Genomic DNA, 27,513 nt, shown 5'->3' with positions numbered 1-27,513 from the left:
TAGATGGAGGTCCAGGGCTTAGGCTGGGGCACACAGTGATCTGGCAGAGGAAAAGGTCCATCAGGAGAGACTGAAGGGATCAGTGAGGGCTCTGGACCTTCAGGCTTGATGGCCACCTGCCCCTGGCTGCCCAGGAGAGGGCCCTGGAGGCAGTGAGGCCCGAATGGGCGGAGAGAATGGGAGGTGAGCCGGTAGACAGGCAACGTGCACGTCGCTTTGGAGGCTTCTGCCTTGGAGTGGGGCAGAGATGGGCCGAGGCTGGTGGGACTTGAGGCTCTAGGTAGACTTCTTTTTGGTGAGGAAGATTGGCCCTAGAGCGAACATCTGTGCCAATCTTTCTACATCCTTGATGTGGCACACCCCCACAGCCTGGCTGGATGAGCAGTGTGTAGGTCCGCGTCGGGCCGAACCGGAAACCTAACCACTGTGCAACCCTGCAGGCCCCAGTAGGCAGACTTTTGAAAGGCCTCAGAACCCAGGTCAAACCAGGGCGAGTTTGGGCGGGGACGGCACTGAGCCCGGGCTGGGCGGGTACGCGAGGCGGTCCGCAGAAAGACCTCCCAAGAAGATGGGCCTTCAAGGCAGAAGCAGCTCAGCACCGACAAGACGCGGGCTCAAGCGGAGATCAGCCGGCAGCCCAACGCCCGGGCTGCCCCCGAGGAGCATGCGCTCTTGGCGCCACCGGCCGCACGTCTGGCCCGCCCACTTCCGGGGCGCGTCCGCGGGACCCGGAAGTAGTTACGGAGATCGGCCGAGACGCTGTCGGCTGGTGTCGAGTTTCCGCGCTCGCCGGTTTTGCCGCCCCCGCCGCCGCCATGGGGAAGCGACAGCACCAGAAGGACAAGATGTAAGCTGAGCCGCAGCCGGGAGCGGGGCCCCGCCTGTGCCGCGCTGCGCGCCGCCCCCCGCGCCTCTCTCAGAGCCGGTCCTGGAGCCCCTCCCAGGGCGGGGACTGGCCCAGCGCCGGCGTCCCCGGGACCTGGCTCTGCGGGGCTGTGGGTACTCTCCGCGGAGCGCCGACCCCGCCCCGCCCCTCGGCATCTCGGCTCGGGACCCCTGGGCTGCCGTCTCTCCGGCGTCCGCGGTCTCCCAGTGCGCCCGGTCCCGTCTGTCAGCCTGCGCCCGTGCTGCTGGTTAAGATCAGCCCACCTTGCGCCGTGTTCCCCTCCAGCCGCCACTGTGTTCCTTGGGTTTTCTTCACAACAGGACGGGAAAGACCTGGGACCGTCTACTATTTTCTGTGTCTTGAAACCACGCCAGTCAGGCTTTCTCCCCGAGGACTGCTCTGATCAAGATCCTAGTAACTTCCACGTTGCTAAATCTAGTGGTCAATTCTTAGTCCTCCTTTTTGGGCTTCTCAACAGCCTATGGCGCAGTTGACCGCCTCTCTCCGAAGCCCGTCTTTGGCATCTAGGGGCCCACACGCGCGTTGTTTGAAGTCTGCCTCAGTGGGCTCTCTTCACTGCTTCTCTGGCTGGGTTCTCCTGCCCCTCTCCCCCAGACCCCATAGGCGGAAGTCCCCCGTTTGTGCTCCGTTTACTTTCTCCCTGGGTGATCTCTCGTGGACGTCTGATAGACATTTCACGTGCCCCACACGGAGCTCTCGGTTTTCGGTGCCTGAGCCTGCGCCTCCCCCGTTTTCCCGGTCTCCACGGTCAGGCCACTGCTCAGTCGCTCAGGTCGGAGGTGCCGGAGTTAGCCTTGGTGCCTCAGGGAACCCGCAGCTCTCTCCTCCTCCGTCCGCCAGTAAGTCCTGCTGGCTCTCCCAGGGATCGACCACTTCTGTCCCGTCCACCAGTCCCCCCGTATGTGGAGTTTATGCCAACTCCTTCTTGGACCTTTGCAGTCGCCTCCTGAGTGGTTTTCTGCTGCCTCTCTTGCTTGTCCCGCTACACACAGCAGCCAGAGTGATGCTTTGAGAACTTAGGTTAGATCATGTCAGTATCCTGCCCCAAACCTCCTACAGCTTCCATCCCTCTTAAAGCGAACCCAGAGTCCTTACACGGCCTGCGAGGCCCCTGGTGATCTGACCGCCACCATGCCTCCTCCATCTGCTGTCACATGGCCCTGTGCACACTCTTCTTCAGTGACTTCCCCCTTCTCTGGGAACATACCAGCTTTTCCTGCGTCCCGGCTCTTATATGGGACATGCCTGCCTGGTCCCTCCGCCCGGCAAGCTCTTCCCCCATCTCTTCACGTGGCTAGCTCCTTCTGATCAAGCCTTCTGTGCAGTTCAGTTCATTTCCTTCAGAGCAAAGCAGGCCTGTATGTGCTTCCTAGTGTATGCCTGCGTTCTGCTGTGTTTAGTGCTGTGTGCCTGTTTTATAAGTATTTGCTGAATGAATGAGTGAAATGATTCGGTCATCGGTTACTTACTTCCAGAGACTGTCCTCTTTGTAGACGGAGTGGTAGTAAGGTTGTCTCTTCTTTCTTCAGGTACATTACCTGTGCTGAATACACTCACTTCTATGGTGGCAAGAAACCAGGTAAGGCATGAGATCCTTCTGTTCCCCTTGGTGTGTGGGGGGCTGCAGTTAAGGAATGATGTCTTCACTATACGATGAACCTGTAAAAATTAACAACTAACAGGAACACGGAAACTATAGGAGACAAATGGGCTGAGGACACATAAAATTTACAAAAAGGAAAGCTGCTAAACGTGTGAGAAAATGTTTAATCTTGGTGGTGATTTTTTCTTTTTTGAAGATTGGCACCTGAGCTAACAACTGTTGCCAATCTTCTTTTTTTTTTTTCTGCTTTTTCTCCCCAAATCCCCCGAGTATGTAGTTGTCTGTTTTAGTTGTGGGTCCTTCTAGTTGTGCTATGTGGGATGCCGCTTCAGCATGGCCAGACTAGCGGTGCCATGTCCACGCCCAAGGATCCGAACCCTGGGCTGCCGAAGCGGGGCGCGTGAACTTAACCACTTGGCCACAGGGCCGGCCCCGGTGGTGATTTTTTTTCATGTAGGTTTAAGTGACAGTTTTTTCTCTCTCAAGTTAATAAAGAGTAAAAAGAATGATAACACGCACTGTCAAGGCCGCAGTGAAAGAGCGCTGTCCTGGTTGCTGGTCGGGGTAAAACCGGCACAGCCATTGTGGAAAGCAGAGCAAAGCCCTCCAGCAGGGGTGCTAGAGTTCTGGTAGAAACCCGACTGCAGTGGCCTAAACAGGTGTCTGCCTCGTCCTCTGAGTTCTTTCTTGACGCACCATGTGTGTAGGTTCCATTTATTGAAGGGTTTTAATCCACAACCATTGCTGCACTAGGTAATTGACGTGAACTTTTTTGAAAATGTAATTGAATTGTTGGTAAGAACACATCAAATTTTTTACAAAATAAATTTTCTGTCTTTTATTTTCATTTTAAACAGATATCCCACAAACAAATTTTCGTCGTTTACCTTTTGACCACTGCAGGTAAGAGTTTGGAGAGTTCACTCGTTCCCTCTGATTGTTCTTTGAGACTCAGTCGTTTGACAGTGACTCTGATCCTTGGAGGTGTAGATGTGGGTTCTGTCTGCATCCCCCAACCCAGATCTTCCCTAAACAGGGAGGAGGTGGCCCAGTGACAGTAAGAACTAATGATTGTTTTCCGCCTGTTCCCATGCGTGGTCGTTTTAACCTCATTCTCACCTTCCAAGGTAGGTAGGCTGTGTCGTTAAGCCTGTTTTACAGTTAAGAGAACCAGTGCTGAGAAGAGTGAAGTCCCTCGCCTGGGGGGCACATCCAGGAAGTGGTGCCACTGAGGCTTGAACGCAGTGGTCTGTTGTCGGCTCATGCCTTTCCTGCTTTGCTTTGGGTCCAGGCTCTAAGTAGTAATGGCAGCTGCAGCAGTCGTGATGCCATGAGCCCCTGCGCCTTCCCTGGGAGCACAGGGCCCTGGTGGGGGTGGGGGAGACCCAGCTGCAGAGCTGCTCAGATGCTTCTGTCCATCCTGGTGGGTATGTTTGTGAACAGACGGTGAGTCTGCTGGACTAAGGAACCCCAATACACTGGGGGTTGCGGGAGTGGGTAGGTCTGGTGTCCCCTCAGGCCTGAGCTTCCCCAAGCCTGAGCCATGGTCACCTCTGCCCTGGACACATGTGTCTACATAGCATGCCCCCCGCCCCGCCCTCCCCCTCTCAGTTCTGATTGCATAGGTCAGGGTGAGCCCTGAGAGCTGACAAAGCTTTCCTGGGGATCCCGGCACCTTGGTTGAGGCAGGTCAGCCAGATAGCACAGGGCGGCGAGAAAGGGGCAGAGGGGCCTGCGCACAGTGCAGGAAGGCCGGGCGCTGCAGCCAGGGGCCCCCAGGTGGCTCCCACATGGTGGCGAGGGAGGGCTTTTCCTCCTCCCAGCGCTTGCTCAGGGAGGGTGAACAATGCGGCCCCGGTGCATTGGCTGGATCCCCCCACCCCAGCAGGTTTTGTCATCAGCCTTGTGGAATGTGGTCTTATTCAGAGTGGGCAAGAATTGGTTTTATGGAAATACTTTCATTTTTGGTTCCTACTTTCTCCAAAACTGTGTGATCTGTGTTTCACTCATGTTTTTAATTACCTTGGTTTCTGGCTAAAAATGTGCCTTGAGAATGTGCCCTTCGGGTCCCACTTAGGGCAAGATACATGTCCTTTTCTTGCTATTTGGAGCTTGCTTTGGCATTGGTCCTGCTCTGATCAGTCCCCAGCTGCACCGGTATCCCCTCTAGGTTAGAGTAGAAGGTTGGGCCAGAGAGGGAGGTGAAGTTGCACCATGATGGCTTCCTGGGGCAGCACCTGGGGAGGTTACCCCAATGCTGCCAGGCTGTCCAGGTCCTTGGGACTGACCTGTGCTGACTAAACTCATAGGTGACTGATGTATAAACAAGCCAGGTCAGCCAGGGCTGTTAATGGCTAGTGATGGAAACTCTATGCAAGAAAAAATAGATATTGGCTCAAGGAAGTCCACCGAGTACAGCCTCCACTCATCTGCGGGCTCTGCTTTTCCTGAGCAAACTCTCCACAAGGTGGCAAAGGGCTTCTGGAGTCTGGGCCTCTGTGGGCCCCTCCACCCCCACATCTGTGTATCAGAACTTACCCAGGGCTCCTGGGACCTCAGGTTTTGCCTGAGTCATGTGCCCACCCCGTGGAAATGTCGGGGGAGCTGTGTGCACTTGTGGTCAGGAGCAGGCAGGGCACCCTCACACCACAGTGGCCCCACCAGAGTCTCTTGGGTTGGGAGAGGGCAGTTCTCGGTTGAGCAGCGTGGCCTGCCTGCTGTGTGAGGGTTCGGGCAGCAAATTCCAGTCCTGTCTCCCTGAGGCCATCTCCAGGGCCTCGTGATCTTGAACATGATCCCACATGTGTTCCGTGACGCAGCAGAGTATGAAGAGAGAACCAGGCTGCTGCTGCTGCAAGGCCCCCTCTGCACCTCCTGGGACCCTTGCCTTGTATTTACTGGTTTGTGTTGGGAGCTTCTGAGGGGCAGAGATGGGGCCACCTCTATGCGGGCCCCCAGCCAGGCCGTGCAGAGGAGTACTAGAATCGTTGAAGGAGTAACTGAAGGAGGGAGGAGCTAAGGGAGAGGTCACAGGAGCCATGTGGGGGTGGCCTGGTCAGCCCACTGCATGACCAGTGTGCCCAGCAGCTGACCAGGAGTGACTCTGTCCTCTTTCTCAGTCTCTCTCTGCAGCCCTTCATCTACCCAGTGTGCACCCCTGAAGGCGTCGTCTTTGACTTGCTGTGAGTTTTCCCTTGACTCCTGAGCTGACAAACGGGGTGAGGTTGTTGACGCCCACTCCGGAAGGGGCTGTGGGGCTCCAGGCAGTGCTGCCCCAGCTCATGCTGAGGCCGCCAGACTCCAGTCCCAGCAGCCTTGGGGACGTGGGAGGGACTGCCGGGGCCTTAGGGATGAAGCAGCAGGGCTGCTGTGACCCCCAGACAGGCAGCTTTGCTGGCAGGCGCTACGGCTTCTGCCTAAAGTGGCGTTGAACCCCTCCCCGCCATGTGGCGGTCCTAGGGTTGTAAGTGGCACACCTGTACCTGTTGTGGAGTATTAGTCAACTGAGTGTCTGTCGCTTTGTGAAAGCAGAGCCATAATTAAGGTGCATACTTCTCCAGTGCTGTATTTTGAAGCGTTACGTGCAATTTTATGTTCCGGTATAAGCCAGCTTCTATAATTTTCTCATATTTCAGACTCATCTTTGAAAATTTGGAAAATACTTCAAAGTAAAAGGAAAAATTTACTGTAATTACACTATCCAGGATACTCACTCTCAGTAGTTAAACTCCTCGTTTTCTGTAGGTTTATTTGTAGTAACATGGTTGAGATAATTCTGTGAAGATAGTTCTAGATCAATTTTTCACTTGGTTATGATGAGAACTTTTTTTTTCTATGTCATTCAGAATTCTCTGGAAGTACAATTTTTGAAGCTGGCCCAGTATCTCTGTCATTTTGTGGATGTATCAACATTTATATATATGTCTTTTTTGCTAGTTTGTGTCATTTATCCATAACTGCAATAAAAACCCTGAACATAGCTTGAAACCCACATACCAAGAAATATTCCCCACTTCCTTTGCGAAGGAAGGCACCCCTCTCCTTGGCTTCTGCTAGGAGAGGTGACGTGGGGCGAAGCCCATTCACGGGTCTCACCTGGAAGCAGCCCTCCAGGACCATGGCCTTGTCACTAGGCTGCGCCTGACTGCCTCACCGACACTCTCTGTTCTCTTCCCTTCAGGAACATCGTTCCTTGGCTTAAGAAGTATGGGACCAACCCCAGCAACGGAGAGGTAGGGGCTGTGCAGGCGTGTAAGTGATGCTGGTGAGCGCTCTCCTCTTACCTGGCGTTTGGTTCTGTGGTGCTTGTGTATACACGAGCGTGGTAGAGAATCATTCATGGGGCCCAGTGAGGAGGGACCGTCCTCCTCCCTCTCCCCACGCCCAGTCCTTTCCAGAAATGTTCCCTGCGTGTCCACAGGTATGTACAGGTATACGTTGTCTTTCCTTGGACCGCGGATGCGATCACGTGCGTGAATGCCTTTGTACCTTGCTTTCGCACCCTGCAGTGTGCCTCAGAGATCTGAACGTGGTGGTGCATAGCGCCCTGCCTCATTCTGTGGTGGCCACACACGCCCTCCTGCGGAGTTACCATGTGGATTGAAGTCACCTGCCGTTAGAGACAGTGGTCAGGGAATACCCTGGTGTGTGTTTCCTGGGCACACGTATGCGTGTCCTCCCGGGACTGCTGCCTCACAGGGTGGCTGCCTTTTCCGTTTTGGTAGCTACTGGCCACTTGCCCTCCAAGGAAGTTGCACCATTTTAAACTCAACAGCAGTGTGTGAAAGAGAATGCCTGTTTCCCTCTACCCTTGACAGCACTGGCTATCATCTTTTTTTTTTATTTTAGCTGCTAATGGGCAAAAACATTTTTGAATTTGTATTTTTATCATAGGTTAAGCACCTTTTGATATGTCATGTGCACAGGTCCAGTGTCATGAATTCTGTGCTGCTCAGAAGAGACTCCCAGAGCCATGTTCTGGCTTATTGTCCTTTTTTCCACCCCACTGCCTGCCTTTCTCATAAGCCCACGGTGTTCCCACGTTTCCATCACCCTCTCTGTCGTCTTGGTCCCTTTACTTCTCAGGGATTTCTCTCCTTCCACCATGCTGCGGCTCGGGCCCATTTTTTCATTTATTCAGTTGCGTCCCTTCATTCAGCAAGAAGGTGTTAGCCCATGCTGTCTGTGGGGCCTGGAGCTGTGAGCAGAGCGTAGACAGTGGGTGGCAGAGATGTTTACTGAGAGGGAGGATGGGTGGGCTTGGGAACATTTCTGGAGCAGTGCCATTTAGCTGAGACCTGGGGATGAGAGGAGATGGTGGCAGATGGTCAGGGGCTGTGTCAGGGGGCCTGGAAGGCTCTGGAGGGAGCCTGGGTTTGTTCTAGGTGGACTAGAAGCCGGGCAGGGTTTTAAGTGGGAGTAAGTTGTGATCTGGCCTCTGTTTTAAAGGCTCACTCTGGCTGCTGTGTGGGGAACAGACTGTAGAAGGTGAGGGTGGAAGCCGGGAAAGCCGCAGGGTGCCTGCAGGTGTCTGGCAAGAGGTGCTGAGTGACCTCGGACCAGGGAGGAGGCCGAGGAGGTGGAGAGGTCGGACCCAAGACTGCTGTGCAGGGTGGACCAGCGGGATTTGCTGAGATGGCGCATCAGGGTCCATGGCTCCCGGGGCAGGGGAGAGCTGAGTAGTGACCTAGTGTAGTCTCGTCTAAGGGCTCAGTGAGCATGTCCTGTGCCAGGGGCAGGCAGGGGGACCCAGGTGATCAGCCTGTGCTCAGATTCCAGGCCAGTGGGGCTTTGGCAGAAAGGTGGATCCCTCAGAATCAGAGCCACAGGCTGCAGGCGAGGCGGGCACACGGAGCGAGGGCAGGCAGTTGGGCTGGAGGGGGGATGAGGAGGGCAAGCAGGGAGGGTGGGGACTTCTGCAGGACCTTGGAGGACAAGGCTCCTGACTCCTCCAGGCTGTCTGGGGCAGGTGTGTGAGGCTGGGAGGTCATCCTGCTGAAAGTCTGGGCTGTGTGTGGAGGAGCGTTCAGGATGAGGCAGGCCGTGTGGGGACTGGCACTGTGGACAGCTGCCAGGTGGGCCGGGGCCAGGTGGGTAGAGCCCTGTCTGCCAGGATAGGGGCCGGACCTGATCCAGAAGACAGTGAGCTGGGTGAGGCCTGGTCAGCTCTGTGACAGAGGCCTCAGAGGCCATGCTGAGAGTGGAAGCCATTGTTGTCATTGTCATTGTTCAGGGAGGCCCAAGAGGATCCAACTGCTGTGAGGCTTGATGGGGAGAGAGCGAGGGGGTGAGTGATGTGACTAGTGTCCTGGTTACCAGCCTAAGATAGGTAAAATCTCATTGGTTTGGTCTTTATTTATGCCTCAGCTTCCTATCTTCTGGAGGCCCATTTGTGCTGTCTGGGCTCCTCTAGTCCTGGTGACAGTCTGGGGAGGGTTCGGGTTCTGTGGCCCTTGGTGTCAGGAAGGCAGCTCACCAGCATTTTCTTCCTGGCCTGGTGGTGCATGTTCTGGGCGGCTGCCAGGAGCCTGCAGGCTTTTCTCTTTCACATGGTTGGATTGGGGTGCTGGTGGCCTCACCCTGCTAAGGAGAACGCTGTCAGGTGTCTGCTGTGTCCTTCCTCTTTTTTTCTCATTTGAAAGTGTGGCTGGCAGTGTTCCTCTGTGAGGTCTGCTGCTGGGAGCCACCGTGGGCTTCCTGGGGCTTCTGTGGGGTCCGTGCTCCCTGCCTGTGCCCCCATGTGATTGGCTTGTTTTCAGGGGATGTTGCCATCCCTGGGTGCCTGTCTGCCCCGGTGGAACAGCCAGTGTGGAGGCTGGGGCTCCTCTGCTGCCGAGGGTCTGCGCTTTGCTGTGTCAGTGGTGGTCTTCAGGTGCCTTCAGCCCCCGAGTCCCTCGTGTTTTCTTGTGCACACATGCCCTCATAGCCTCTCTTTCTTTCCTGGTGGACATTGCCATTCGGTTGCCTCTGGGATGCTTTCCTGTTACTTTGGGTGTTTCACTCCATGGGTGCTCTTTGGGGCTCCGAAACATGTGGATTGTCCTGGGCTTGGCCCCCCGCCAGGCCTGGGGGCAGCTAGTGACTTGGCCTTGTGTTTGGGCTTATCTCACTGAGGCTCGGCCATGTCCTTTGTTCCAGGTGTCTTGTTGGGGTGACTTTTTGCTGGGACACACCTGACAAAAACCGTGCATGTCCTTATCGAGGGCCAGGGATTCTCCCTGGCCTGGTCTCCAAAGGGCCTTATTGAAGGCTGCTGTGTCCAGATGTGTGACGTCAGCAGCGCCCCCTCCAGCTGAACTGCTGAGGAGTGTCCCTGTGGAGTTAGCTGCCATTGAGCCCCTGGGCCCAGGGCCAGCTTGGCCCCATCTCACTTCTCAGGGCCCCAGGAGGAGTGTGTCATGTGTGGGGTCTCCCTGAGTTGTCATGTGCCCAGGGTCCTGGCCCTGTGGGAGAAGGGCTGACTGGTGGGAGCAGCCTTGGGTCAGAGACGCTGTCGTCTGTCCCGGAGTCTGATGCTCACCTGCACAGGGTGGAGGGGGGAGGGCGGTTGGGCGTGGTAGTCGAATGACGAAGAAATGAAGCCAGCTGTGGAGGAGCAGCTGTGGGGCTGGCCAGCAGGCAGGGCCTTGTGGGGGCTGGGCATGTGGACCGGCCGCTGCAGGAGAGGCAGGATTGGCTTGGCTCGGGGGCTCACCCCTGGGCCCCCTGCACACTGTCTCCTCTGAGCCCTGGGTAGGCAAGCCCCCCCCGACCCCCGGCCCTCATATGGCCAGTGGTGCAGGGATGTGGGCCCTGAGTCCAGTGCTCCCAGGGGCGCAGCTTTGCCTCCCTTCCAGGCTCTTTCCGCAGCCCCCTTCACTTCCTCCCACCAGGCCTCCCTGCCCGGGCCTGTTCTCACCATTGGCTGCCGGGACTCAGTTTTATTGTAGTTTCCTGTAGAAGAGGTGAGCTGCAGACACATCACAGAAACTCACAACAGAGGCTCCCATTGGGCTCACTCCTAGCATTTGGATGTACTTAGTCCTTTCTCCCCACTTTTTGGCCTTTTGTCTTTCTTACATAGTCATACAACAGAGCAGTAAGGTGAACACGTGCGTACCCTGCACCCAGCTGAAGGACCACATTCTTTTTTATTTTTAAGATTGGCACCTGAGTTAACAACTCTTGCCAATCTTTTTTTTTCCTTCTTCTTCCCAAAGCCCCCCAGTACATAGTTGTATATTCTAGTCTTAGGTCCTTCTGGCTCTGCTGTGTGGGATGCCGCCTCAGTTTTGGCCTGATGAACAGTGCTAGGTCTGTGCCCAGGATCCGAATCAGTGAAACGCTGGGCCGCCAAAGCGGAGTGCGCAAACTCAAGCACTCCACCATGGGGTGGCCCCAACATTCATTTTGAAATTTCAGAATTAATCAGTGTTCACCGTAAAATGTCTAAGCATTGCAAAAATATAAAGTGAAGCTCTGCCCTCGGCCTCGGCTTGCAGCCCAGAGGTTGCCCCTGAGAGCGGGGTCGCTCTGTTCACCCAGAGGCTGGGGGTGGGGGTGATCCCTCCTGCCGCCCCTCTTCTCCGGGTTCACCTCTGTGTCCCCGACCCCAGGTCAGCACGCGTGACTGTAGCTCTTGCTTGTAGTTGTAAAGGCTTGCGTGGCCAGAGACCTTTCTAGTCTGGGTGTTTGACCCAGCTTCACAGTGAAGCCTCAGCACGTCGTCACATCAGCCACTTATTCATAATCATTAATTATTAATTATACCTTCTCCAGAAACTGGATGGGAGGTCCCTGATCAAGCTGAACTTTGCAAAGAACAACGAAGGTGAGTGGTCCCTTTTGCTGCCACCTCTAGGATTGGCCCACAGAACCCAAGGCCCCCTGCCTCTCACCAAGTTCTCTGCAGAATCAGTCGTTCCTTTCAGATCAGGCTGGACACTTGCTTTTAATTTCTCAAAGATGTAACATAATTTCTTCTTGAACGTCTAGGTAGTTTAAAGCTGGGGGGTGAGAGTGAAACCTTGAGTTTTGAGGACTTCTTCCCACGAAGGCAGTCAGGCCGTGTGGGCTGCTGGTGGCTTTCGTGGGCACAGGCCCTTTCTGGCTGCAGCTCTGGTCTGGTCATTGCCGGAGGAGGAAGCTACTCAGGCTGAGCCCAGGGCAGGCAGCGGGCAGTGGGTGTCGGGGTCTGACACATTTGCCGACTGGCTCTTGGGCTGGGCTTCTCACCACTGGTCGTAAAGCCCCAGCCCAGCCCTGGGGTCCTCCTGCTCCAGGTTCCAGCGTGCCCTGCACTGTTCTTGTTGGCCAGACGCCCACGCTGAGGCAGGCCCCAGGGGCCCTGACCTGGCTCTGGCTTCTGTGGGCCTGTGCAGGTGCTGTGGTGTAGGTTGGCGTCTGTGCTCACTGGGCACGTGCATTCCGAGGAGATGCTGAGGCACCTGAGGGTGGGGCCTGGCCCACAGTAGGTGTTGGTTCGCAGTGATTGAGTAAGCTGGCCTCAGTGAAGCAGAAGCACAGTACTTTGTGGACAGTCCCTAGGGGTCAGGGAGCTCTGCCCTGGTGGCCGAGTGCTGAGGGCCTCCCCACTCTGAGATGGGTTGTTTTGGGGAGGCCCACAGTATTGTGTCTCGATTAGCAAATATTTACTGAGTGCCTGCCACATGCAGAGAGCAAAACAGGCCAGGTCTCTCCCAGAATGAAAGGGGCTTACCTTGTGGTGAGGGAGGAAACCAGAAAACAGGTCACTGTGGAGTGTCCGCTGCTGCTTCTGCCAAAGGCAGAAGTAAAGCAGGTGAGGGGAGAGGGTGGTAGGACGACTCACTGACTGGGTTTGGGTGGAAGAGAGGGAGGGAGCCATGTAGGGATGTGGGGGAGAGCATTCTAGGCAGAGGGCACAGCCAGTGCAAAGGCCCTGAGGCATGTCTGGGCTCAGCCAGGAGTCTAGTGTTGCTGCAAGTGTGAGTGAGGGAAGGAAGCAGGGGCTACAGTCGGCGAGGTCAGGTGGGGATGGGGTGCGGAGCAGTCTTGCAGGCCTGGGTGGCCGTGGGAGGACTGAGATTCAAGCCAGAGAGGAGAAGCGAGATCTGACCTAACTTTTGCCCCTTTTGTTGTTTAAACAATTTTGACCTAGCAGTCACTGTTTTTTGCTTGTTGTGTTTCTGATTGAAAGTTTTAGACACGTGAGAGTAGAGAGAATTAGCGGTGACCCCCTGCTGCATCCACCACCCGGCTTCAGTTCCATCACCTCACGGGCTGTGTGATTCTATCTGTGCTCCCGCTCTGCACCCGCTTGGGTGATTTTGAAGCAAATCCCAGACATGATATCATTTCACACTTTAATATCTCAGTGCGTATCTCTGAAAGATAAGGACTAATAATAATCACGACACCATTATCACACCTAGAAAATTAACAGGAATTCCTTAGTATCATCAAATATCCCGCCAGTGGTCAGATTTCTGGAGTGCTCTCATAAATTTTTTTACAGTTTTCAGGTCAGGGTGTTTTAAAAGTCCACACAAATACGTGTGGTTGGTAGCGCTGAGTCTCTTAACCTATGAGTGTCCCCCTTCCTGTGGTTTATTTGTGGGGACTTACTTGAGCGGGCTCCCGGGCGTTGACGGGCAGGGGCAGGGAGGATGGCAGGAGTTCATTGCAGGAACCCAGGTGAGGGCTCCCGGAGAAGGGGGCTCAGGGCAGGGTCTGAGGCGGAGGAGGAGGCCAGGGCAGTGGTCGCCCGGGGGTGGTGGTGGGCCGGGGGCTGACGGGGCAGACTCCTCTGAGGAGGGCCTCGCTGGGGCTGGCTCCTGCAGCATGAGCAGGAGTTTCCTTGTGGTGCTGGAGGAGGGGGTTTGAGCAGCTGCCTGTCCCCGTGGGTCCCCTCTCTGCACGTGCTCACGCGGGGTTCTGCCTCCTGCCTTCTCTGCCCGGCTTCTCCGCGTGGGCCTTCTCACCAGGGAAGTACCACTGCCCGGTGCTGTTCACCGTGTTCACCAACAACACTCACATCGTGGCTGTCAGGACCACTGGCAACGTCTACGCCTACGAGGTGGGTTCTTGGGGACTGTGTGGCATCCAGGCTCTTGGGTGTGTGCCCCAGGGAAACCCTGGGCTGGGGGTGCACCAGGTGCAGTGGGCACGACCTGTCCCCTTGGAGCCTACTTTCTGAGAGCCACCAGCATAGTTGAGAAAAGGTGGGCCTTTCCTGCAGCCTCCGGACCTGAGGCCTGGGCAGCCCTCTCACACCCCAGGGGTCCTCCTCACAGTCGTCTTCAGCAAAGCCTCTGACCACCAGGCCCTGGGAGGGAACTGTGCTCTGAGGACAGGCCCCAGGGCTTCAAGGGGAGCACTGAGCCCCCCAGTTCCTGGTAGAGTCCCCAGGAGGAGTGGGTGCAGCTGGTGGCGAGTGTAGGGGAGAGAAAGCCCCTATTTCCACACCCATCCTGCTCTGGGCGTGCCGACAGAGGGTACAGACAGCAGCCGTGGGCCCCATGTTGGGGGAAGCCCTCTCTGGGCCGTTTTTGTCCAGTTACTGGCTATTGGCAGGGTCGGTGTGGCCAGTGCTACTCGAGCAGTCCTTCGGGTCACTTCTTCCCCAAAGTGTGCATGGGCTGCAGGGATACTTGGTAGAGATGGGCAGCCTCTGGGAGCCTGTCTGCTGATGTGTAAGATGTGTGTGACAAGAGCATCCTGCGAGGAGCCTTGCTGAGAGGGCTGAAGTCGAGTCTCTGGGGCTCAGCAGGCTCCGTCCTCAGGGCTGGGGCTGCTGCTGTGAGCCCATGGTGGGTACATGCTTGTCCCCGTCCTTTTCCCCACGTCTGGGCAGGCTCCAGGCTCCCTGTGCCGGGGTGGGGGCAGGCACCATAACGGCGGGCTTCCTCCTGGCCATAGGCAGTGGAGCAGCTAAATATCAAGGCCAAGAACTTCCGCGATCTGCTGACCGACGAGCCCTTCTCCCGGCAGGACATCATCACCCTCCAGGTGGGTGGCCCCTTCCCACCGCTGTCCCCAGGAGGGACCACATTGAGAACCTTGGCACAGCTCCTGTCTGCCAACTCCACCTCTCCACCCAGGCTCGCTGGCTTCCTCCTGTGATCTGCCTAGTTGTGGTCTCCCAGCTGCCTTCAGCGCCCCCATCTCTAGCCATGTGAGCTCTCACGGGCTGCTTCCTCAGTCTGGCTCTCATGGGTCCCCCTCCAATGCATGTCCCTGCTGTGTCAGGATCCCTCCTCTCTGCCCCCGGAGCCATCTCGGCATTTGAGTGGCCCTTTGCAGGCCTGGCTCTCCTCTCACCCCTTTGAGGGCAGGGGCTGCTGCATGCTCGGTACCCCAGCATTGGGCACAGGGCACGTCTGTAGGCGTCAGAACCCTGAGTGAGTTAATGAACAGTGTGGACTTAGAAAACCATGGGTGACCGAGATGGGCAGTTCCTTTCTGTGGCTTGTCCTGCTCTCATTGGGGTCAGCCGTGCCCTCTACCTGTCCTGGCTCCAGGACCTTCGTGCCACCTTCCCATTCTTTGCTGCCTGGGGCAGCTGTGTGGCCCAGGACCGGGTCCTGGCTGTAGTGATGGGCTCACTCTCCTGCGCATGTTCTTTTTGCTGCAGGACCCCACCAATTTGGACAAATTCAACGTCTCCAACTTCTTTCATGTTAAGAATAACATGAAAATAACAGACCCGGGTACGTACAAGCTGAGCTGGTCTGGGTACCAGGGGTGTGGGTGCAATAGGTCGCTGCTCCGTGGGCAAGGCCCTCACCTTCCTGGGGGCCAGAGCACCTAGGAGTCTCTCTCAAGCCTGGACAGGCCTGGAATTTCCCGAGCCGACATTCAGCCTCTCCTCTGCTGAGGTTGGCAGGAGCACCCTGGCCCACACCCGCCCACAGGGCTGGGTGTGGTGGGTGCCAGCCGGGAACACTGTGCCTCGTGCCCACCGCCTCATGCGGTGGAGGCCTGGCTGCCACCCCCTCCCCACTCAATACTCGGTTCCAGGGCTACTTCCTTGCCCAGGTCATCAGTGCCTGGATGGGACCCTCCCATCCTGGGAATTGTCTCTGTCCCCATTGCAGGGACAGGCATTGCGGGCTGCTGGGTCCTTCTGGCAGTTAGGCAGGTCCCATGAGGGGTGGTGAGCGCAGGCACTGCTCAGCCAGCTGGTCTCTGCCACCAGGGTCCTGCGGTGCAGGGCTATTTGTGAACACTGTTGGGGCTGGGGTGGGGCTGGGGACAGAGACCAGAGCCGATGCCGTGGAAACCACCGGCTGTTAGACTTGCTGCCCTTCTGGGCTGTTTCCTTGCTCGCTCTCCCTCTGCGTGCTCCTCCCTGCGTTTGTATCCATCACAACGGTGTCTCTGTGATGGAGGCTCAGATTACGTCAGCTGAGTCCTGGCCCAGGACTTCTGTCATTGCTTCCGGCTCTGGCCTCCTGTCCCTGTCACACACATTTGGGGGCATTGCTGAGGGCTCAGCTACTCAGGGCCACCATGCTGCTTTGTAGACGAAGAAAAGGCCAAACAGGACCCGTCTTATTATTTGAAGAACACAAATACTGAGACCCGAGAGACACTGCAGGAGCTCTACAAGGAGTTCAAAGGGGACGAGGTCCTGGCGGCGACCATGAGAGGCCCGGAGAAGAAGAAGGTGGACAAGCTGAACGCTGTGAGTCGGCAGAGGGCCAGCGCTGCCAGCCCAGCCCCTTGCAGTGGGCCCAGGAGAGGGGCTCGTGGGGGCCTGGGCTACGTTTAGAGGGGAGGTGCTCCTGGGGGCCCGGAGCGGGGCTGCACTGAGGACCACCCTGAGACGGCTGGGGGTGTTGGAGGAGGCCCCCAGCCATGGAGGGTCTGCATCGTGCTCTGGCCCAAGCTCGGTAGAGTGGAGCAGACATGCTGGGTGGACAGCTGCCCAGGGGCTTCGCTGGTACCCTGTGACCCAGCAGCCTCAGGCCTGTGGGTGGCAGGGAGGGGATGGCCCCTTGAGGTGCAGTGTCACTGCCCTGCAGAGCTGGTCACTTGGTGCACAGAGGAAACCCAGGGAGAGATGGCAGGGGCCTTTCAGGGGTGCTGTGGTGCTGAGGGGAGGGAACAGGTGGTGCTGGGGGCTGCTTGGTGCCCACCCCGCCTGGGCCTCTCCTGGGCATCAGGTTCACTTCTCACAACACCCAGCAGTCGGCCCTGAGGGCCCTAGTCGGCAGTGATGGCGCCAGGGTTGTGCCCTGGCCTGTTGGGCCCCGAAGCTGCCCCTTCCCCTATTCAGGCCGAGCCTGGCGAGCTGGGGCTAGGGGCGTGGGGAGGACAGGGGGAGGCTCTGAGGCTCCCTCCTTCAGTAATTATCCAGGGAAATTTGTGAAAGTGAGAAGAGAAAGTGTGTTGTTCATAATCCCAACACTGTTAACAACAGCTCCCAGCATTTTGGTGTATTACCTTCTGATGGGGAGAAATATCTCTTTTTTTCCTCCTTCTAACCTAGGATAAAAAAATAACATCTATTGGGGCTTTTTTTTTTCCTGATTAAAAAGATAATGTCTTGGGCCAGCCTGGTGGTGTAGTGGTTAAGTTTGCACACTCTGCTTCAGGGACCTGGGCTTCACAGGTTCAGATCCCGGGCATCGACCCAGCGCTGCTGTCAAGCCATGCTGTGGCAGCATCCCACATAGAATAGAGGACGATGGGCACAGATGTTAGCTCAGTGACGATCTTCCTCAAGAGAAAAGAAGAAGATTGGCAATGGATGTTAACTCAGGGACAATCTTCCTCACCCCCCAGAAAAAAAAATGATAATGTGTTTATTGTAGAAACCTGAGACTTTTAAAAGGAAACTAGAGTCCCTCATGGTCCGATCCCAGAGGTGAGCAGTTTCTGCCTGACATTTGATTTCCAGGGTCTCATTTAACGTGAGAGCCTTGGCCACCCGGGCCTTCAGCCCAGTTGAAGTTGTGGGCTGCTGCCTCCTGTGCAGGCCTGTCTTGCTATTCAGGGCACGCTGGCTTGGACCACACCTTCCCACTCCTGTCATCACATCCCTTGATCCCTCCGCCCTTAGGGAGAGGCTGAGGTGGGTTGGGCTGTCCCATCCCCGAGGAGGTCCCTGCTGGTGTCTGTGGGCGGTGGCTAGGTCTGCCTTCCTGGATGAGGGGCACCGAGCAGGGCCTGAGTAGTGGGGACAGCTGGCTTCTGTATCCCTGGCCCGCCAGCGTCCTCAGGCACCACTGACATGCTGACATGGTTTTCCCGCAGGCCCACTATTCCACTGGGAAGGTGAGCGCCTCCTTCACCTCCACCGCCATGGTTCCGGAGACAACGCATGAAGCAGGTAGCTCTTTGCCTCGCCATCACCAGCCGTGCTGCTTAACAGTGGCTGATGGCAGGACACCCTGCCTGCTGCACTCCTCAGTGTTGCTCTGTTGTGCCCAGCTTTGTGGAACTTAGCAGATCAGGAGTGGTCAGGTGGGGATAGGAAGTGTCCCTGTGGAAGTGTGTTTGCATCTGGGGTAGGGAAGGCCAGGGGCAGGAGGCCTCACCCAATCATGTCCTGCTTGCTAGGGCCAGTCCACCTCGGGCTCCAGCCCAGGTCGTGCCTTGGCACCTGCCTAGTCTGCCATGGCACCTAAGCTCTCCACCAAGACTGCCCTTGGCATCGCCCCCAAGTCCCCTTCCTCTTGTGATCTCAGCCTGTTGGCCCCTACCATCCCCTGAGGCCCCCTGCAGTGTCCTGGCTCTTCCAGCGTCCCCTCTTAGGTGCTGAGCCCCTCCTCGCCCCCTCTGCCCATGGACTCGCCCCGGCCTGCACCCTGCTGCCTGTGCTCAGCCAGGGCAGACCTTGGGTTCTCCCGGAGCGCAGCGAGTCTGAGGGCTCAGTGCCCGGTATGGGGGCTGCCGCAGGTTGAGGGCAGGCGCCGAGCTCGGGCCTCTGCTTGCAGCTGCCATTGACGAGGACGTGCTGCGCTACCAGTTTGTGAAGAAGAAGGGCTATGTGCGGCTGCACACCAACAAGGGCGACCTCAACCTGGAGCTGCACTGCGACATGGTGGGTGTGTGGCCGGCCTCCGCCAGCGCCCAGGGTCCTCTCCGGGCTCTTAAGTGCAGGGCTGCAGTTGGTCCATGCTTGTTATAAGGAATTCAGCCTGTCCCCTAGGAGAAGTGCCCCCACGTCCATCCCCAGAAGGGACCCTGTTAGCTGTGTGCTGCGTTTCCCTGGCTGGCGTTCTGGGCAGGTGTGCACACCTGTCACGTGAGAGTGGTCGGCTCCTCCTGCCGCTCTGCTCTCCCGTCTCCCCCTGGCCCTCACTCCAGGTCATGGTGGCTGCAGTGTCCTGTCGTTCTGCGTCATGGGTCCTTCCTTCCACGACTGTGCCGGGAGGCTGACCATCTCCTGCTGCATGACAAGGGCCCTGGGTGGCATTTGTGACCCTCCCATTGGCTGCTGCTCGGCTCACAAGGAGGATCTGGGCTATTTTGCAGACACCAAAGACCTGTGAGAACTTCATCAGGCTCTGCAAGCGGCAGTATTACGACGGCACCATCTTCCACAGGTGCATCCGGAACTTCGTGGTGAGTGATGTGGGCGAGCTGTGTAGCTCCTGGCCAGCGCAAGTCCTGCAGGGGACCCCCGTCATCCCTGTGAGCTCCTCCTCAGGGGCGAGAAACACACGGGATTGTGCAGAGGGCTGGCCTGGGAGGGCCCTGTCCTCCCCGAGAGCTCAGACCCTGGCGTTGAGCCCGTTTGGCAGGCGGGGAATTCATTCTGTCACTGGGCAGTGGGCAGCTGCCAGAGGGCCGGCAAGGCCGCGGGGTCATGGGCCCGGCTTGCTCACTGGCTTCTGTTCTTCTTGCAGATCCAGGGTGGTGACCCCACTGGCACAGGCACGGGTAGGTACTGGTGCTGGGGCTCCCCTGGGCCTGCTCCGTGGCCGTGTGGGGCAGGTGGGCGGGGGCCGTGCTGAGGGTCCAGATGTGGAAGCTGACAGACCAGCCACCGACATGCTGGGTGAACTCAGGCCTGTCCCTCAGTTTTCTCATTTTGAGCTAGTCGTAAGGTCTAAATGATAGACAGGGACGGGGAGTACATTGCCTTCTCTCTGGGCCTTCAGAAGCACCCCCTTTTTCCAGCAGACCAAGGGGGGCTCAAGAAAGCCCACAGCATGGGAGGGTTGGGCCCCCTGAGACCCCCAGGTGCCCTCCTGCTGCCTCTCAAACCCCCCCTCAGCCTGTCAGCTGCTTGGGCCCAGGCCCACTCCCTCCTTCCATGGTAACGACCTGTGGCCTTCACCCTTTACTTGCTGTCCTCGGGACCAGGCCCCACCTGGGCTCTGAAGGGCCTGGGGGCTGGGTGTGTCCAGGAGAAGTTGGTGGTGAGGGTCCCTTGGGGCCAGCACTGCCTTCCAAGGTGCCCCTGCCCCAGACACGGCCCCAGCAGAGCCCGGTGCCCCCTGGGACTCACCACAGGTTTCTAGAGCTGGGCTGCATCCTGCTGGCTGCGCTTGGCTGGGGCCCAGTGTTCCTGCTGCCAGCCTTGCTCCTTTCTCTTCCAGGTGGGGAGTCGTACTGGGGGAAGCCCTTCAAAGATGAGTTCCGGCCCAACCTCTCGCACACAGGCCGGGGCATCCTCAGCATGGCCAACTCAGGGCCTGACACCAACAAGTCTCAGTTGTGAGTTCAGCTGGGTGGCTGTGGGACCGGCCTGCAGGTTCTCCCTCTCAGCCTCTCCCTGAAGGTTGCGCTTGACCTGAATCCAGTCCAGAAGGTGTGCAGCACCCCTGGGGAGACTCACACGGCATGGTCCAGACTGCTACAAGTGCTGGCCATGTGCGCCTGTGTGCCAGACAAGTGAGCCGGCAGCTCTGCGCCCTGTGGTGTGTGCCAGCGAAAGAGCAGACATCGGTGGTTACCAGGAGATCCAAAAAGGCCTCCTGGAGAGGGGGTGACAGGAGGCAGATGTGGGTGTGGGCATGGGTGGCCTGGGCCACGGAGGGGCAGCTGTGCAGGCTCAGCCTTGAGCAGCTGCTGGAGGTGGTGCACTTATGGAAATGGGGCATAGGGGGCTGAGAGTTGCACTTCGAACATTGAAGTGTCAGATGCCTGGGCCTCCACACTTGGTCCCAGTCTAAGTTTCAGCACCGAAAGGGTGAGAATGGGCTGGAAGTACAAGCCTGGGCGTGTCTGTGTCCAGATATAAAGAGGGGGTGAGGATCCAGCCCCAGCAAGTGTGGGGGAGGGGCGGCTGGAACCCAGCCTGGCGGAGGCCAGGCAGAGGCTGCCGGGGTGGGGGTAGTTCCCGGAGGAGCCACCTGAGGAGCGCGGCGCGCAGGGTGGGCGAGGCTGGGTTGGGCATCGAGGACGTCTGAGGGGACGCCCAACAGGCCCCGCTGGCTCCGTGGGATCCCGGGCCGGCTTCTCTTGGAGCTCTGTGGTTTCGTCTAAGTTTTCTTATTTCTGGAACTCCTTAGTTCCTACTTTCCTACTTGTTCCTTTGTTTGCTCTTCCATCTTTGCCCAGTTTTTTGAGGTGGTTTGTATTCTTTTTAAGAGCTTTTTGGATTAGATCAGTTATCTGTAGTCTAAGTATTTTTTCCACATATTTTTATTTGGTTGGAAAGATACCACGTAGTATTTTTAAGTATTGTATCTTGCAGTTGTCTCTCCTGAGGTTTCGGGCGTGCGCGGGGCTCGCGGGGTTTTGGACGGCTTTAAGGTGTCCTTTTTGCGTGGTGTGTGCGCGTGGTGTTTCCGTGCATGGATGTGGACAGCATTTCCCTTTCCCCCGCTGCACTGGCATCGCCGATGGAGCAGTCCCGCCGGCCCCAGTGGAGTGGGGCTACCTCGGGGTCCTTACCTGTGTTGAGTGTCACTGGCTGGCCCCACATCTCACAGCACCTCACAGCACGGGGAGCAGGGAGGGGCTGGGTCCCCCGGGGTCGTCCTCTCCGTGGGGAGCCTCCAAAGGGCGGAACACCGCCACCTTATGCCCTCTGTGGTCCCCTGGCTTAGGGGGCTCGTTGCAGGTGATTTTTCCATAAATCCTGTCCGTCCTCAACCAGGGCCCTCCTGCCGAGAGCTTCCTCCGCTCCTGCCCCGCCCTCCCCTCCCACGTCATGTATCACCTTCTTTTTTTTTTTTTTTTTTTTTTTTTAGATTTTATTTTTTGCTTTTTCTCCCCAAAGTCCCCCGGTACATAGTTGTGTATTCTTTGTTGTGGGTTCTTCTAGTTGTGGCATGTGGGACGCTGCCTCAGCGTGGTCTGATGAGCAGTGCCATGTCCGCGCCCAGGATTCGAACTAACGAAACTCTGGGCCGCCTGCAGCGGAGCGCGCGAACTTAACCACTCGGCCACGGGGCCAGCCCCCATGTATCACCTTCTTATCTAATCAGGATCTCATTCTGGACTCGACTGTTCCGCTGCCTGTCGGGCATTCCTCCACCAGTGTCCCGCTTCCTGAATTGGACTGGCTCTCCCTGCGGGCTGCTCTGCAGGGTGCTCTAGGAGGCAGGTCCACCCTCACTGTTCATCTCTGCCTTAGTTTTTGTTTTTACTTGGTTGGGTGTTCTCTAATATGAACTCTAAGATCATTCTATCTAGTGCTTTGAAAATTCTATTGGAATTCTTGGCTGATGTGACATCTATACTTTGGAAGAACAGATATGTACATGACATCTTTCATCTAAGAATGTGGCTTTCATCTAAGAATGTGTTTAATATCTTTTAATATGATTTAACAGTTTTCTTCACATGGGTCCCCTGCCTTTCCAGATAAAGCTACTCCTTAAGAATTTTATAATTTTGTGATTTTTTTTTTTTGAGGAGGATTAGCCCTGAGCTAATACTGCCAATCCTCCTCTTTTTGCTGAGGAAGACTGGCCCTGAGCTAACATCCGTGCCCATCTTCCTCTACTTTATATGTGGGACGCCTGCCACAGCATGGCTTTTGCCAAGGGGTGCCATGTCTACACCCGGGATCCGAACCAGCGAACCCCGGGCCGCCGAGAAGGGGAACGTGGAACTTAACCACTGCGCCACCGGGCCGGCCCAATAGATTACCTTCCCAAGGGGAAAGCCACTGTGATATTTTTGTAAATTGAATTTTTTTCCAATTCTTTTGCTCATGTAGAGAAAGCCTGTTTATTTTATATCTAACCACTTTATAAACTCTCTTATATTTCAAATAGTCTTTATTAGGAATGTCATGGGTTTCTAGATAGTCACATTTATCAGCACAAGCTGGGGTCCTCCCCTCTCTTCTGCTGTGGACACCAGTCACCTCACTGCGGGCCTGTGAGGGAGGGGACATGGGTGTCCTGTCTCCAAGTGACGTACTGTTTTGCCATCTGATCAAACTTGTTGTTGGGCCTGCTTTTGTAGAGAGATTGTGGAGTTTCCAGATGCTTCTCTCAGCATCTGTTATTGTGGCCATAGGATTTTCCTTTCCTCCTTGAATTTGTGGATGTGACCACTGGGTTGACAGCCTTTCTGTCGCTGTTTCGTCCTGGAGTAAAGCGGACTGGTCCTTGCCGTGCTGTTCCACTGGCTACTGTTTTAGGTATGCCACTGTCGTCACCTGGGAGCCGCGCTGGGTTGTCTGGACTGAGCCGAGAGTGAGGGGGGTGCCTGCGCAGTGAGCCCACCCCACTTCATGGCCTGGAGCAGTTTAATTCCCTTGGACTCAGCTGCTTGTTGAGTTAGCTGGTCAGGGGCCGCTTGCACATCATTCGTGCTGCTGCTCAGGCGGGTTCCACTTCAGGGGCCACTGGGTAGTTGCGGTTTTGCCAGAATTGGACTCGTCCATCTGTGGATTTCCAAACTTGCTTCCGTGCTGGCTCCTCTGTCCGCGCTCCCGGCTCCCTTCTCACTCCTGGCTGGTCTGTGTTCCTTCTTTCCTTAATGGTTCACAAGGGTTTAACTGCTTTTACCTTCTATGTGATTTTCAGGTTCTAGCTTTAATTTTCTTCCTGGTGTCTTTTCTTTCTCTCCTTTCGTACTTTCATGTCTTACTCTTTACCACTGAAGACACTCGAGTGTGACACGTTGAGGGTGTGGGTTCCCTGTCCACTGGGTGCTGCTCCTTGCTTGTTTCCCTGTTAATTTCCTCCCAGCCAGGGGTCCGTGGGAGTGTTTATTTGCAGGGAGGCTGGGTGAGTGGTTTGTGGTGGTGTTCGGGGAGGGGATGGCTGTCACCTTTTATTGCTTATTTACAGCTGGGCCCTAGGAGCCCATGAAACTGCTGCTGGATTGCTGATGTTCCTGGCTTTTGAGTTCCAGTATTATTTGGTGCTTTCTCTGACACCTTTCTTTTCAAAGAACTAACTGTAGACTACATTTTCTGTTATATTTTTGTTTTCCCTTTTGTTATTTTTCTGTTTCTGTCCTGTTTCCTTCAGGTTTATTTCATTCTCTTTTTAGTTTCCTTAACTGCATTAGAAATTAGCGCCAGCGAGACCGGCTTGGTGGCCAGCATTCAGGTCTGCACAGTTGGGGGTTTCGATGTCTATGGAGACCTGTGGCTGGGCCTGGGGCTGTGCTGCCCATGGAGCAGGCTCGGTGCTTCGGGCCTCCATCCCTCACTGGCTGTGTGCGCGCTGCCCGCACCGCCTCTGGGGGCATGGCTTTGCCCCCTCGGGCACCGTAACTGATCCCGCGACACATTTTACCTTCGTCTCTTCTCCCTAGCCTTTTTCATATTTCTCTCCATTCCTGCTTTCCTCCTTTCCTGGTGTGGAAGTTTTACTTCTGGCCTTAAGTCAACAAGTCCGTCTATTTGCAGTCTGAAGTTGAGTTACTGCCTGTCCCTCCCTCCAGACAAGACCCTTGCCATCACCCCCAGCCGGCTCTCACCTTAGTGTGGTCGGCATTTTAATTCCACTCATTTTTACCAATTGAGATGTGAAAACTTTCTGGCTCAGCGTTTATGTACGTTTACCCATGGGTCTCAATGTCTTTACTCCTTGTCCTGCTCGTTGCCTCCTTTCTTTCAGTTCAGAGTCCTTGGTCCTTCAGTTGGTCTCTCACTGGGACAGGCTCTGGTTTCCACTCGCTCCCCGCCAAACCCCCAGCCTCCTCTCCAGAGCATCTCTGCCTCCAGGCTCTGGGCACAGTGTCTGCCTGATGGGAGGCTGGCAGCAGCGGGCCTGGAGGCCAAGCTTCCCGTGCCCCTCCCTGGGCGCTGTGCCCTGGGCCTTCTGGGGGGCCGGAGGCCTGGCTCCCCTGGGCAGCCTTGGCTGACAGCCTGCCCTGGACGGGCAGGGCACGGGGGCCACCACCCACTCACTATCTCCAACTTCCCAGAGTGGACTCTGGAGAGAGGGGTGCGCCTGGCTTGTGTCCAGCAGTTGCGGGGCGGAGACAGGCTGGGCAGAGAAGCTTCGGGCTCTTCCTGACCCTCCTCCCTCTCTCCCTCCCTCCCTCTCCAGCTTTATCACCTTCCGCTCCTGCGCCTACCTTGACAAGAAGCACACCATCTTCGGGCGGTAAGAGAAGCGGTGGGGGAGATCTGGCAGGTGGGCTCGCTCCCTCCCCAGCTGGGACCCTCACTGCCTTTTCCCCAGTTTGCCCTCATGACTGTCGCTGCCCGGGTCGTGGCCGTGCAGAGTGAGGACTTGGGGCTTCTCTATTGGCTGGGAGACGTTTGGTTCTCCAGACCTGCCAGCTAAGGAGGGCAGACCGGCTCCAGCCCCATCTGGCTGGCTGCCCTGCCCAGACTCACCCCCTCGGGCTCTCCTTTGGATGGTCCGGTCTTTCTCTCCATCCTCTGGTTCAGGGTTGGTGGAAAGGCCCAGATGGTATTTCCAGCTTTGTGGCCTCACGGTCTCTGTCACACCCCTCAGCTCTTTATTCGTAGTGCAAAAGCAGCTACAGACAGCATGGAAGCAGTGGGTGTGCTGTGTCCCAATCAAACGTCACTGCCAGAGTTGGGCGGACTGGGCCCCTGGCCATGGCCAGCTGGCCCTCCTCTCCTTGCCCTGCTGGGTCTTTCTGCAGCTAGTCTGGTCATGCCCCTCCCCCGTGTGCAGCCTTTGCAAGGCGCTGGCAGCCTGGGGCTTGGCCTTTGGGGGTGCCCTGCCCTGGGCACGCTCAGAGGCACCCCTGTACCTCTGCTGCAGGGTTGTTGGGGGCTTTGACACACTGACAGCCATGGAGAATGTGGAGAGTGACCCTAAAACTGACCGCCCTAAGGTATGTGCCCCGGAAGAACAGTGAGGCTGCTCCTCAGGCTTGGCACCGGGCGGGATCGCCTGCTGCCCCCGCCGGCTCTGCTCACTCGCCTCCCCTACTGCTAGGAGGAGATCCGCATTGACTCCACCACGGTGTTCGTGGACCCCTACGAGGAGGCTGATGCTCAGGTGAGGAAGGCACGGCTGCCACGTGGGAAAGGGCCTGAGGGAGGGCCCCCTGGCCTCAGGGGCTCTGGCCAGCCACTGCCCTGCTCCGCCACAGATTGCCGAGGAGCGCAAGAAGACGCAGCTTGAGGTGGCGGCCCCAGAGAGCACGGTGAAGACAAGGCAGCTGAAGCCAGGGAGCCAGGGCCCCCAGACGTACCGCCAGGGGGTGGGCAAGTACATCAACCCGGCAACCACGTGAGTTGGGGGGGGGGCTCACGTCCTGTTTCCACAGTGCCCACGGATCAGAGCCCGCAGGGGCAGGGAGGCCGAGGCCCTGGGATCCCACGTGAGCGGGTGCCACAGGGGCCGCTGTAGGCAGACGAACCCAGCCGCGGGGCCTCAGTGCAGGCGGAAGAGATCGAGGCTTTGGGGTGAGGGTGTGTGCGACCATGTGATGGGTAGACACCTGGCTCCTAGCTTGGAGGGTTTGGGACCCACACGGCAGCTGGAGTCTTCTCTTCCCAGGAAACGTATAGCAGAGGAGGAACCGTCAACCAGTGCAGCTGTCCCTGTGGCCAAGAAAAAGCCCAGCCGAGGTTTTGGGGACTTCAGCTCATGGTAGCAGCAGGCCTGCTGCTCTGGACCCTGGTAGGGACGCAGGGCTGGCGGCCTGTGTCCATGTCACGCAATTTTCTGCCCTTGTAAGCCTGCCTTTCGGGCTGCAACTCAATAAAGCTCTTGCCTTGCCTGGGTCCCCTTTCCTGGCCCCAGGAGCCCAGGGGCCTCCCTGTCTCTCTCCTGACCCTGTTTCCAAGGCCTGCACCCAGCCGGAGTCCATGCCTCAGACTACAGGCAGGGGTCTGGCCCTTCCAGCAGCCTGCGGCCTGGGCCTGGGTCGGGAGGAGAGGCTGTCTGCTCATCGCGGTTGCCCCAGGCCCCCCATTCGGTCATCTTCTCAGGGACTCTTCACTCAGTGTGGTCCCACCGGCAGCGGCACCTGGGGCCTTGTTAGAAACAGGCATTCTCGGACCCCAGGCCTTCTGACGAGAGCCGCGGGGCAGGGGGCGCGGTCAGGGCTCTGCAGTCCACGTGTTGACAGACCTCTGGGGCTCCTGATGCCAGTGGTTTGAGGGCCCTGCACTAGAGCCTTGACATTTGTTAAAACCTTCTCTGCTACTTCTTCCTTGGGCTCACTGAGGCCCGCCCACCCAGTAAAGGCTCCTGGGCAGCCACAGCCCCACCCGTCTGCTAGTACCCAGGACTGCCCGCCTCCCAGCCTCAGGATGGTGGTGAGACCACACGTGGGTGACACTGGCCAGCTCCTGTTACTGATGGACGAGTAGAAGGCCTTGGCAAGCTGGCGTGTCCGCCTTGCCCCCACCTCTCCACTCTCAGGACTGTCCTTGTGCTCAAATATGACCCTCAGCCCGGGCTCTAGGGCTTCCGGACCCAGTGCACCAGCGTTTCGTAACAGAGCCCTGCCCTTGACCTTGTTTTTCTATAAATGTCTTCAAAACACTGACACTCGCCTGCCCTTCCTTGTTTTCCGTTCACTGTGCAGCCCGTGTGGCCCGGCTCCGCTCTCCTGACTTTGACCCCGCCACCCCAGCTTTCCCGAAGCGCCTCTGTAGAAGCATGGGGACAGCTGCCTCCTCCCAGGACCCCCATCTCCTCCAGCCCCGGGCCTCTGAGGGGGTCACTGACCCCACCCC

The 27,513-nt window shown here is 57.1% G+C and overlaps 1 protein-coding gene across 2 annotated transcripts; it reads left to right on the top strand.

Moving 5' to 3' along the window:
* The first annotated feature begins 733 nt into the window (after positions 1–733).
* PPIL2 (peptidylprolyl isomerase like 2) lies at positions 734–26,564 on the top strand. Of its 2 annotated transcripts, XM_046640233.1 has the most exons (20): positions 734–847; positions 2,437–2,486; positions 3,368–3,413; positions 5,630–5,692; positions 6,691–6,742; positions 11,268–11,319; positions 13,454–13,545; positions 14,388–14,477; positions 15,103–15,178; positions 15,995–16,155; positions 17,730–17,805; positions 18,413–18,519; positions 18,954–19,043; positions 19,328–19,361; positions 20,024–20,141; positions 24,893–24,949; positions 25,583–25,655; positions 25,760–25,822; positions 25,917–26,056; positions 26,327–26,564. In XM_046640233.1, exons 1-20 carry the CDS (start codon positions 816–818, stop codon positions 26,421–26,423), a joined length of 1,569 nt encoding a protein of 522 aa, XP_046496189.1. In that variant the 5' UTR covers positions 734–815; the 3' UTR covers positions 26,424–26,564. The 2 variants fall into 2 exon arrangements, with proteins under 2 accessions (XP_046496189.1, XP_046496190.1); XM_046640234.1 differs by lacking the exons at positions 734–847; positions 2,437–2,486; positions 3,368–3,413; positions 5,630–5,692 and having other exon boundaries at positions 6,699–6,774.
* Positions 26,565–27,513: the final 949 nt, after the last annotated feature.

The sequence above is a fragment of the Equus quagga genome, chromosome 15 (assembly GCF_021613505.1).
Source record: "Equus quagga isolate Etosha38 chromosome 15, UCLA_HA_Equagga_1.0, whole genome shotgun sequence".
NCBI lineage: Eukaryota > Metazoa > Chordata > Mammalia > Perissodactyla > Equidae > Equus > Equus quagga.
This window is presented reverse-complemented; position numbering and strand designations above follow the sequence as displayed.